General features: G+C 38.3%; 2 protein-coding genes across 2 annotated transcripts; one reads left to right on the top strand and one right to left on the bottom strand.

Moving 5' to 3' along the window:
- Window positions 1-5,890: 5,890 nt before the first annotated feature.
- Window positions 5,891-7,891, top strand: LOC130718270 (protein MAINTENANCE OF MERISTEMS-like). Its single transcript, XM_057568842.1, has 3 exons — window positions 5,891-6,613; window positions 6,698-7,218; window positions 7,811-7,891. Exons 1-3 carry the CDS (start codon window positions 6,382-6,384, stop codon window positions 7,889-7,891), a joined length of 834 nt encoding a protein of 277 aa, XP_057424825.1. The 5' UTR covers window positions 5,891-6,381.
- LOC130731577 (uncharacterized) lies at window positions 7,659-9,219 on the bottom strand. Its single transcript, XM_057583858.1, has 2 exons — window positions 8,948-9,219; window positions 7,659-8,865 (listed from the first exon to the last, which is right to left on the bottom strand). Exons 1-2 carry the CDS (start codon window positions 9,123-9,125, stop codon window positions 7,979-7,981), a joined length of 1,065 nt encoding a protein of 354 aa, XP_057439841.1. The 5' UTR covers window positions 9,126-9,219; the 3' UTR covers window positions 7,659-7,978.
- Window positions 9,220-12,625: the final 3,406 nt, after the last annotated feature.

The following is a 12,625-nucleotide window of genomic DNA, read 5'->3' as shown; positions in this document are numbered from 1 at the left end:
TTTACCAAATACCAGTTTCAAAGGTTGGAAACATGGTTCTCAAATGGAATTTGAAAGAAAAACAAAAGGAATAGTCACATAAGGGAACAAAACTATGGTAATCATATTTTGACATCTCCATCATCTATAAAATAACAAAACTTCAAAACAAACATCTAAAAGTTACACTCAAGGAAACCACTGCTATCCGACCAGAGGAAAAATATAAAAATATTGCATTATTATAGGACCAATAACCATAAATTTAAATTAGCTCTTAATAGCAAAGTGTCATAAACAACATTAATATATATCTTCAAGTATAAGTTTCCTGCAAGAAAGATGATGAAAACTAAATAATAAGAAAAGTATTAGTGTAGATAGGAAAGAAATTCTCACTGTAAAGCTACATCCTAGGTAAGAAAAGATTCTAGTTTTTGAAACTGTGGCATGCTTTTGAATGTCCTCTTGCATCAGTCCATTAGGTTTCTTTAATTTCAATTTCAAATGACCTCTTTCATTTTGATTAGGTTTGAAATTCAACAGAGTGGTCTTTCAAAAAAAAAAAATTCAACAGACAATAAGGAAGGAAAGTGAATGAGAAACGTAAGAATAGGAGGTGACCACCAAGTCATATCCTCTATAATTATTGAAAGGAAACAAATTGAAAGAGAAACGTATGTATCCACAAAATCAACCATATGCACATATCAATACTATCAGTCAAGTAGTCAATTAATAACGGTGATTACATATATATTAGTACTTTCTAATATGCACACAACATACTTTTACTTTACATTAGTTATAATAGTATATTTATTCATGAAATTATTTAATTAATTTCAAATTTATGTACTATATATTTATTAATTCCAGTATTTCGCAATTAAAAAAATCAATAAAAATGATAATATATTATTAAAAATTATTTAAAATTTTAGAAAATTTTATATTAAAAATAATAACTTTAAAAGTGTGGATTTATTTTAAGAATAAGAATCTTAATATACTTGAAGTGCGGAAATAATATTGAAAGTTTTATTAGTTTTTACATTAAATGTTTTTATGTAAAATGTTCTTTCCGTGAAAGTTTTTATCCTGTAATCTAAAGAAAAGTAAATATATAATATATATTAATGTTTTTTTTCTTCGTACGACATATTTTCACTTTCAATTTAACATAATATTATTTATATAAACTCTTAATTTTTTTAAAAAAAATATGAAAAAATTCTTAATATAAACATTATTTTTATATTAGTTTTGATATGAAAATAGTTTGATGAAAAATGTTTCTCCTTGCGAAAGTTTTTAACTCTTTAATTTGTACACTAATGAAACCAAACTATATTATTATATAGAACACTTTGAATCTGAAATTATCTGGTAAAGTAGAAAAAATTATTAAAATTTAAAAGAGAAGTGCAAGCAGTACTCTCCTTTGAACACTCTTCAACACACTCTTATTAATTAATTGAAATTCATGTAAAGGTATATACTTGTTGTTTCATTATGTTAGCTTTTAGTTGCATTCTCTTAGAATTCATTTAGAAGTGAAGTTAGGACCCTAGAAAATGAAGACAAAAGAGGTTTAAGAAAGAATTATCAAGTACATAACAAAAGGTTGAACTCATAAATGGATAATAAATTATTCCCAACGTATACACCTTCCCAAAGTGTTTCTCCTTTTTGTCTCAAACTAATAATGATAGAGAATGCATACCTCTAATTTAATTTGCCTCTATTTACCAATCAAATTATTTTATTAAAAAACTGAAAATGCTCCAATTTATTCTTGAAATCAGAACAAATACAATTAGGAACCTTCACATGCTGGTTTGGCTAAAAGACATACTTAATGAGAGATATAATTAAAAGTAAAGATATTTAACAAAAATTGGCATGAGAAAGTAATCGGTGAAGTGAAGTGTTGCAACTGCTACAACTTCAAGTTAATAAAGGGCATAAACAGTGGCTAAAAGGTTAGCCCCAAAGTGAAATGCTTGATTTGTGCAGTTAGAAGGTTAGCCTAAAAGTGACACACAACTACATAAACAAAGGACATAAAAGCAGTAAAAATGAAGCTCTGTCTGCTGCCCTAAATCACCTTCTTAGAGAAGGAGAAAGCAAATATTAAACAAAAATGTAATCTAAAATGGAAAATACAAATTAAAGGAATCAAGAGCATTACACACTCGAACCTGCAGGAGGTTTCTTGCCAAGGGACCTGCAGGATCAGAACACGCAGTGGCGCGGGATGGTCTTGGAGAGGAGGAGGGGTAGAAGTCGAGGGATTGGGGCTCGAAGGGTGAAACAGCGGCATCATGGAGTGGAAGAGAAAGGCCCTGAAGGAGCATAATCCATTGGAAGAACACGCTTTGCACGTCAAGCCGAGCCAAAACCATTATGTCAAATGAAACTCCTCTTCGAAATCTCCTAGGTGCTAATTGACGGAACGGTACAAGAAATACAAGCTATATAGCAGCATTCCGTACATGCATTGTGCCTATCTCCCCTAGAAAAGATACATAGCTTAACGTGTCATGCATTTCATTCAAATTAACTAAATGCAATTTGCGATACAACAAATGCCCCTCCACGCCAAAAAAAAAGATAAAAGAAAAGAGAAAACTAAATCAATAAATGAATCCTACAGTAAATAAAAACTAAATTTTCATTATAGGATTGCATACTTTACGTTTGAACTTTGAATATCTAATTTGTTCAAAATTTGGTGTGCATAAATCATCAAGATGACATAGTCCAATAACTAAATTCACCTCGTCGTCGTGTTCGTCGTTGTCTTTCACCTCGTTGTCGTGTTCGTCGCTCTCTCTCTGTTCGATTGGGGTTTAGGCCAGATCTGATTTCCCTCACCATATTTTTTTAAAATGATTAATGAGTCTCTTGCTAGAAAAAGGGTTAAAGCACCCAGATTTGAATTTGTAATTCAAAGTAAGAGACGACAATGAATGCAGGTGTTTGTAATTATCAAGCTAGAATCATTTTAGTCCTAATTTCTAGCATTTTTTTTATCCAATTTCCTAATTTATTTACTCAATAATATGGGCCAATCAAAATCAAACATTTGAAAAATCATTGGTAACAACCAATAGAAGAAAAACATGTGGTATTTAGGTTATAATATGATCCACTTTGGTGGATGGGTTTTATATATTATTAAGATATTCAATATAAATGAGTTCTTTTCAAAGTAGTTTTATTCCTACGCATGCGGTACCCTTCTTTTCAAAGTATATATATCAGAGTCCATCAAAACTATTGATTGATAGAAGACTTTTCTTTCATTCATTGTTTGATAGGATTACCAAATCAAGAACAAGTACAATTATGATTATGGTCAGAGTAAGAGAATTGTAAGAAACAAAAACTGTTAGGAATGCTTAATTTCTCATCCCATTCATTGAAAATAAAATATAATTAAGAATAAAATAATTGAATATCTGAACTAAATATTTATATTAAAAAGAAAATAATAACAATTAACTGAATCAAATAAACTAGAAATTGTTTGATTTCTAAATAAAATAACAGAATCAAATAAATTATATATAATTCTAAAATACTAGATATGATTCAAAATTGACTACATTATAAAATATGTCTAAACTTTTTTTTAGATTGAAAAGTTAAATTACACTCTTTAAAGATTGAACCCTAAATCTTTCTCTCTCCAACCCATTTGTTTTCAGCTCTTACCACATGAGCTATTCTTTAGAGATAAATATCTCTAAACTAATTAGATGTAACTGGGCATCCACTTAGTTGATGGATCTCTTGAGCCTATCATTGTTCTATTTTTTAACTTCTTATTTTTCACTTCTTCTATGCATATAAACAACAGGCACTTCTTTTGTTGGAATTATTTTGTAATGTGATATCCTTTTTAATATGAGAGGGTTCAGTAGCATTTAAATTATTATTTAAAATAATATATCTAGATTATGAGTTACAAAAGTGGATACAAGAGAGAAATGCATGAAGAAATGAATGAGTTTAGTGAGTTTAAAAAAACTACATATCACTACATGCAATGAAACACTTACAATTTGTTGGAGTTTTAATTTGATCAAGAAGCTAAATTAACTTCTTTTTTCCTACACATGTATTATGATTTTTTTTTAAAAGTAAAAATTTGATTAGATGAAATGTTGATTGTACAAACAGAACTTAACAAAGTGTGCATATACCCTCCAATAAGAAACATAAAAATTCTTTTGGTGTGTCCAAAGATATAACTTTAGAAATTCAACACCTAAAAACACCTACCCTGCACAAATTGCAGGAAAACCCCCCAAGCCACATTGATGAGGTCCAAATCCAGATCAAGCACTAAACGACCAAAGAGAATGAGCATCTGTCGGGGACCGAGATGTGGCAAAGAAAAGCCACATAACCCAACAAAAATAGAGCTAAAGTCACTATTGGAGGGGGCGTGAATCAGCACAGAACATCGACTGAAAAGCGAAAACATAAAAACCTAAAGGGAACAACACTAGACAACGACCCGATCAGCACACGACCGGCCCGAAACTTCAGGGATTTGGGTTTAACACCCCACCCATTAGGCCCCCCGCCCCACCTTGGGGGGCGAAATTACCAGAAAACCAGTTGATTAAAAACGGTAAATAATTACCCGACTCTATAACGGGTAATCATTTACCGATCGTGTTTAAAACATATAAACACGACAGTTTGGGTTTTGAAACCCATTATTTCAAAACCCAAATTTCCCTCCCTCAATCGCATCCTCTCTCAAAGCTCGGTTCCACCACTTCAATCATCTCAAAGGTCGGTTCTAATCATCATCAAAGCTCCCACAAAGACCCATTCCATTACATTCAAAAGGTAAGTTTTGATTTCAATGATTTTCACATTTGAAGTTTGAATTAGGTCAATGGTTGAACACTAGGGTAGTTGATTGATGATTAGAGGTAGGTTTTGTTGTGTTTTGTTGCCTGAAATTCCATGAAACGAGTACGGGCACGAGTGGGGTGCATTTGGGTCTGTTTCTGGGTTTACTGTAATATCGGAAAATCAATTTCCGATATGATAATGGAAAATGATTTTCCGATATGGTAATGGAAAATGATTTTCCGATATGACAGTATGACAGTGCAGACTTCCAAAATTTATTTCCAATATTTAACCATGGCATGTATTTAGCTTCCAGGATTACTTTGCTGATTTGTTGAGAATTGGAAAAGATCAAGATAGATTTGATGTGTTGTGATTAGGAAAGTTGTTTATTGTTTATTGGAAAAGATTAAGCGCTCAAATCATATGCTTCATGTGTTGTAATTAGGAAAGTTGTTTATTGTTTTTGTTTGCTTGTGATGATGGTTGCTTGACCTTAACACAGCTAGAAATTTAATTTAATCACATTCACATGCAAACTAACAACTAATTCTCTATATTTTCCTTTTCCTATGGTTAGTTGCTAAACGATTGATTGGAAATTTCCAGATTAAGTTAAAAAATGACTCAAATGATATGCTCATATGTGAAAATGCTTTACTTATTATGACAAGTATTGTTAAATTTGTTTGTTTTGCACAGATAGCGAGAATGAAGGGCGGGAGGAAGAGGTCACGACATGCTTCTACTAGTGAGGATCCAGCGGATCGACACGAGCGCTTGCATGCTTCTACCAGGCGCGGCGACCATATTGCAGCCACTCAGGCGGTAGAGGCTTCAGCTCCGTCTCCATCCCCATCTGCTACTCCGGTCGAGGCTCCGTTAGCTACCCCGGCTCCATCTGCTACTCCGGTCGGGGCTCCGTCAGCTACCCCCGCTCCGTCTGCTACCCCCGCTCCGTCTGCTACTAGGGCTCCGGCTGAGCTGGACCCTGCTCCGTTGTCTCCGATGGCTGAGTTACCTTGTCAGGAGACATCTTCTTCTGAGCCTAGTGGCGAGGAGTCTTCTTCTTCTTCTGAGCTTAGTGGTGAGGAGGAGGAGCCTCTTATTCTGCAGGAGGAGATTGATGCTGCTGATGTTGTGCCAGATGTGGTGCCAGAGGGCGGTGCAGAGGGCGGTGCGGATGACGACCTCATCCAGAGGGTGGCACCGTTTCCCGGGGGGCCTGAGGATCTGTCGCTTCTTGCGCATTATCCTGACCACAAGGCTCCTTGGACGTGGCAGGCACTTCTTCGCACAGACCCGCGGTACGTGGACCGTCGGACATTGAGGGTGGCCACTGTTGGGGGGAAGGTATGGAACCTCCCCTGTGATGGCGATTCAGAGGCCCACACACATGTGCGACAGCTGCTGCAGCAGACGGGTTTGTATCACCTGCCTTGGTGCGGGTTACCGGAGACAGACCCAGCTGTCGTACTGGCCCTTGTTGAGAGATGACATGAGGAGACGAGTAGCTTCCACATGCCATTCGGGGAGATGACTATCACCCTGGACGATGTGTCTGCTCTTCTCCATCTTCCCACAGGGTCGAGGTTCTACACTCCGGGCAGAGGGGAGCGAGACGAGGTTGCAGCGCTCTACGCCCAGCTCCTGGGAGGATCTGTTGCTGCTTATCTGGCTGAGTTTGAGGCGGCGGGTGGCCAGAACATTCGGTTCATTACTCTGAAGACCATGTACACGTCTGCTATGGATGGTATGTCTTAATAATTACTTTATTAAGTTGTATTTATTTTTAGAGTATTATTAATAATTGTTAACTTAATTCATTTCATTGTAGGGGGACGCTATGAGGATGCTGCTAGGATCTGGCTGGTGAACCAGCTTGGTGCCACCCTCTTTGCCAGCAAGAGTGGTGGTTACCACACTACTGTCTACTGGATCGGGATGCTTGAGGACCTCGGTCGCGTGTCGGAGTACGCGTGGGGTGCGATTGCGCTGGCTTCGTTGTACGAACAGCTGAGTCGTGCATCCCGCAGGAAGACAGCGCAGATCGGTGGGTTCACCTCCCTCGTGCTGTCATGGGCGTATGAGTACATATCCAGCAGCGTCATTATCAGGACGGAGGTCCCCGGCTACACACAGGACCAGCCTAGGGCGCAGCGGTGGTCCACGTCTCGGATCGCGCATTCCGGACTCGATGAGAGACGAGTCATGCTCGATGAGCTTACAGTGGATGATATCACATGGACCCCTTTTGAGGACCATCGAGATGTTCGACCGCGGGATCCCAGGGCCCTCTATTCCAGCTACATCCGAACACCTTACGGCCGGTCTGTGAGCCGACATCTACCAGAGCGGGTTATGCGCCAGTTTGGCTTCATACAGGAAATCCCTCGACACCCCTCTGAGATCCAGACGACGGGGTCCCTTGCTGAGGCCACAGATGCTGCCTATGCTGAGTTTGAGCCGCACCTCCGCCCTCAGGGGATACCTGCTACATATCCGGGAGAGGCGGTGGAGGGTTACATGAGGTGGTACTGAAAACATTTAAGGTGTACTGGTGGATGGTAGAAGAGTGGTTGGGGCTGGTGGTTGAGAGTAATGTCAGGGTTGTTGGTGGAGGGTAATGAAAATGAAAATGACAAGAGTACATCAAATTAACATTACCAAAAGTGCATCAAATTAACATTACCAAAAGTGCATCAAATTAACATTACCAAAAGTACACGCATGAACATGCCAATCTACGATGATGTCTAGATTTTCATCATTAACAACAACCTGTGATAAGGGCCACATTCTACCAAATTACAGAGAGTTTACAAATTAATATTATACAATACAAGAACATTCAATCTGTGGTGATGTCCACATAGTCCGCATGACCACTAAAAGCACCAAGCCAAGCTTGGAATTGTGCATCATACATGCCTAAACGTGGACCATATAGGTTGCGCCAGTATTTGGAGGCAAGATCACTGTGCCATTCCCACTGGGGAGCAATAGTCGGCATAGGATGTCCAGGAGTTAATTGGAGCTGCATTTTAGAGAATAACCATAAAATTAGATAACTTCCACATACAAAAATTAATCGACAAGCTAGTAGGCAACTAAAATATTAGTGTATTTGGTCAAAATATACTTGTACCCAGTGATTTATCACATGTCCAATAGCTATAACAGAATGCTCATCTCGTGGGCCGGCTCCTATCAGTGGAAAGTATGTGTTACAACCCATAGATGATAAGGATACGAGAACCAATTGGTACTTTGTGGCAACAAGGTATCCCATCTCTGGCAGTTGAAACCATTTGTCAGGGGTGGCCGGGTCACCAATAGGAAGAGTGAGACGATTATGTAAGCCATAAACAACATCTGTGCCCCACATCCTATTATACATTACCACATTGGTCTCAAGTTCTTGTATCAATGTAGCCCTAACCCAAGGCCAACCGTCCTGACCGGCGGAATGCCCCATTAATGCAGCAATGGATCTATAGCCACAGTTACCATCATCCTCAACATCTGTAATTGTGCCAATATATGGATGGAGAAAGGCTGGAAAGTTACAAATGAAATGGCTTGTATCAGACTTCTTCACACGCTTCTTCCTCTTTGCTGGTTGTGAAGACTTCTTTTCCTCTTTAATCTTCTTGTCTGTAAGTTCAAACGCTGAAGGATCACGAGTCAAGGATCCTATTGCTCGACCCTTGGGTTGTTTGCTCTCTTTCAACCTAGGAGTGCGGTTGGACTTTATCCGAAGCTCAGGAGTACATAGTGTACTCCTTTCAGGACAATATATCGCTTGAAGCTTCCTCCTTACCATACTCTGCCCTCCAGTATCCAAAGAATGGAAATAACGTGTCAGTGCCTCAACTTCTGGGTGCATCTCTCCATGGTTTAGTCCGCAAATATCTGAGCTGCCAGTATCTGCAACAGGTACATGCTCCCAACTTAGGCTCTTCCAGAATGGATGAATGGCCTCGTACGGAATCCTCTCATAATCTGCAAGTTCACAGACATGTTACATTGAATCACAAATATAAATAATTGGAAGTAGTTGAGAGGAGAGTGGTTGACCGGTAACCTGCAAGTTGACAACCGCAAGGTAGTCCATGAGTCTCTCTCAATAAGCAATCGCATCTGCCGCCGCAGGCTCGCATTCTTGTCAGTTCAGCATCAATGAGTTTCAGGCATTTGATTGACACAAATCCCCTAATATTTGTGTAGAAAGGGGTCTTGAAAAGGTGATCAATTTTATTCATACTGCGCTCAAACGATGCTACTATCTCAGTGTGGCGATTGGTGGTCAAACTATGCGACGCATCCCATGATGTGGCCAGGTCACCCTTACTGTTTCGCAACATCAACTTCAAGCTGGCATGTGCACCTTCAGCCCTGCAAACCAACAACGCACATGTAAGAATTAATATTGTAATAATCTATGAAATGAAATACATATAACAAGTAATAACATAATTTTTGTACCTGTTACATGTTGTTGTTCCAAAATGCATCACATGATTTGTCCATGCCTTGGCAAATTTCTGCTTGTGGACCAACCATGTAGTAGAACAATAAGTGGCAAATTTCAACTTGTGTTTATGCTTGCACATGTTAAACAATTCAATCCAATGAGCTTCAAATTCTGGAACTGTTGGAGCATCTACCAATTCGGCCCACTTGTCCATAACCTCTTGAGCAAAATCATCCGTGCCAACATACTCTTTGCACTTTGCCAAAACACACTTGTTGATGTGCCACAAGCATAGTAAATGGGTGGTGGTGGGAAGGCTTTGTGAAGCAGCACTCAATAAAGCAAGATCTCTGTCCGTCACAATCACTCTAGGCAACCTGGATTGGTCGGAAATCAGAGACTTCATACACTCCAATGCCCAAATGTCTACCGTCCATCACCTTCAACCACCAACCTTTATCATCTTTCGTACGTCGTCCTTTTAGCCTAAAAGGACAACCTGTCTTTTGTGTTGACGTTCCTTCAACAAGATCCGGTTCTCTGTAGGGAATATACGCACCATGCTTCTCACACCCCAGAATGACATATTCTTTTCTTCCCTTCGCACCACTATCAGACTTTGTTGTCACCAAAACAAAATTATTTGCCATAGAAATGTCGCGAACCCATTTCATAAGATCATCTTTCAAAGGGAAACGCTGTTTCAGGATAAACAAGGCATAAGGCATAAAACAAGGCATAAACAAAGCAAACAAAGCATGCAAAAATTTGTGCAATGAGTACCTGATCAGTATGATACAAATGAGAGACATCTATAGATATAATCGGAGGTTCAGCTAGTGATGGTTGCTCCTCTGGATTATCATTTTCCAATCCAGCAGCATGTATCAATTGTGATTCACCAAAGAAAAGGGACTCTGTCATCCCTGGAACAAAAACGGTAAATCAATAACCGACCCTATAACGGTAAATCAAATTCCGGTATAATAACGGTAAATCATAATCCGATACATTAACGACAATTCATTTACCGATTCGATTCACGATTCAGCAGCCTAAATTACCAACTTAACTAACTAAACTAACTACTTAAACTAACAACTAACTACTTAAACTAACTATAAATAAAGTACCAAAGCTAACACCACTTACCAGAAGTTAAAAGCTTTCCCTTGGTGGTGGTGGTGTTGGTGGTGGTGGTGGTGGAAATGTGGAGATGGTGGTGGTGGTGGGAAGGTGAAATGTGAGGGAGGAGTGGAGTAATGGTAGAATAAGGTAGTTTGGGCGAGTTATGGGGGGCTGGTGGGGGGTTGTTGGAGGGAGGAGTAATGGTGGAGGGGTTGGTGGAGGGAGGAGTAATGGTGAGAAGGTGATCAAACTGCCAGATTACCAATCGGTAAATGATATACCGATATCAATATAAGAATCGGTTAATGATTAACCGATATTGTTCTTCGTGTTCTGGGTAATGGGATAAAGGTGTTCATACTGAGGAACAATAACGGTAAATCATTTACCGATTGTTATTTTGACATCGGCAAATCATTTACCGATGGGTAGTTTTGGAATAAAAAAAAATGCTGGGGCGCGTAGCCTAAAGGGTGGGGTGCCAAACCCAAATCCCGAAACTTCACCACCCTCACCATCGACCTCGAGCATCACTCTGGAAGCCCAGAAATCATAGTGCCCTAAACAGATCCGAGATAGCGACCAACGCCACACCGACTGCACCATGTCTTCGGCCCAGGCTCCACCTCGCAACACCTCACGAACAGAGCTGGAAGATTCATCAAATCTGTCGTCGACACAAAGTTGCAAAAAGGCAGAGGAGAATAAACAATATTTATCACTCCGAAGACACCAAACCGAAACGAAACCCAGAAATGCGACGCTGGAAACATCATGACTGGAGCATCAAGAAGAGAGGAGACATCCATATACCATAGAGTAATGATATATACACACCCCATTTTTTAAACACTTCATTTCCATCTCTTTTTATTTCTATCTCTCTCATCTTATCATCTATCACATCTCATATTTTCTCTCTCTTACTTTTTTTTTCCTATCTCTCTCACCATTCCACCATTCCACCTCAAAAGAGAGGTGTGGATGAAACATTTTCCTATACCCTATACTAATGTATATGGGTAAGCAAGTCAAGAAGTCCAAAAATCAATGTTAGTGAGTTTCTAGAGAGAAATTATTGAGCTGTCTCCATTCTGCTATCATATTTCTTTCATTGCATCACATCACATGTGAGAGTTGGAAGAACCTGTATATTGGGTGAAACAGCCTTATCAGACAGAAACTACTATTAATTAGTATATATGTCATGAACCTCTAAATTTCAACAACTCTATATTTTGTGACTTGGAGTTTTGAAATTGAAGACATTTCCAACTCATAAAGTGTATATTGTATTATTCTGCAGGGACCATATTCATATGATCCTCAAATAATTTATGCTGTCTTGTATTGCACGTTTACGTACCGCGAAGAAACCAAAACCAAATCATGTGTTAAGGTCAAATTATATTCGTATCAGTATCACTCTCTCTTTAATTTCCACATATATAATCAATTATGACACTCATGAATATCAACTTCTTTTTATAATTGATTTTAGTGAAACTTAAATCACATGATTTTGATTATATCATAAGTAATTTTCCGCTTAAATTCAAAGATGCACTTAATTATAATTGCGTTGGACAGCTTTTCTCCTCTGAGACAGTGTGAAACTAAATAATTTTGGTTCTCTTGTCCTCATAAAATAAATGCAACAACTAACGTAACAATAATTGAATAGTGCAACCTTTTTCTCTATTATTGAGCTATTTGGATAAGAAGGAGTACTTTTGCACTTTACGTGGTCAATTGTACATGTTGCATCTTCATACTCTTGGTTTGCGTACATATGATACAGCTCATAGCTTTAAAATTGAAACTTGTTTTCTTTCATTGGTCATCTCTATAAAGTCATACATTATTTATCGCAAGCTTGTAATTTTGCATGCTTCATTTGACATTTGCACCGAATTTTTTTTTCTTAATGTTTGAAGAAGATGTTTGTTTGGTCAATTTGAAGAAGATTGAGTGTCACGGTTAAGCAGATCTTGAGATTAATCTCTTTTTATTTCTTGTCAAGCTTCATTAGTTTTCTAAGTTTTGGAAGGATAACTAAAACAAAATTTTGGGTCTAATTTATGTAGTAGTCTACTTTTAGCAAGATGGTGACTAATCACTAATTAAGCCTAAGAAAATAGTAGTTGCCTCATGTTTTGA

This window comes from Lotus japonicus, chromosome 1 (assembly GCF_012489685.1).
Source record: "Lotus japonicus ecotype B-129 chromosome 1, LjGifu_v1.2".
NCBI classification, from domain to species: Eukaryota; Viridiplantae; Streptophyta; class Magnoliopsida; order Fabales; family Fabaceae; genus Lotus; species Lotus japonicus.
This window is presented reverse-complemented; position numbering and strand designations above follow the sequence as displayed.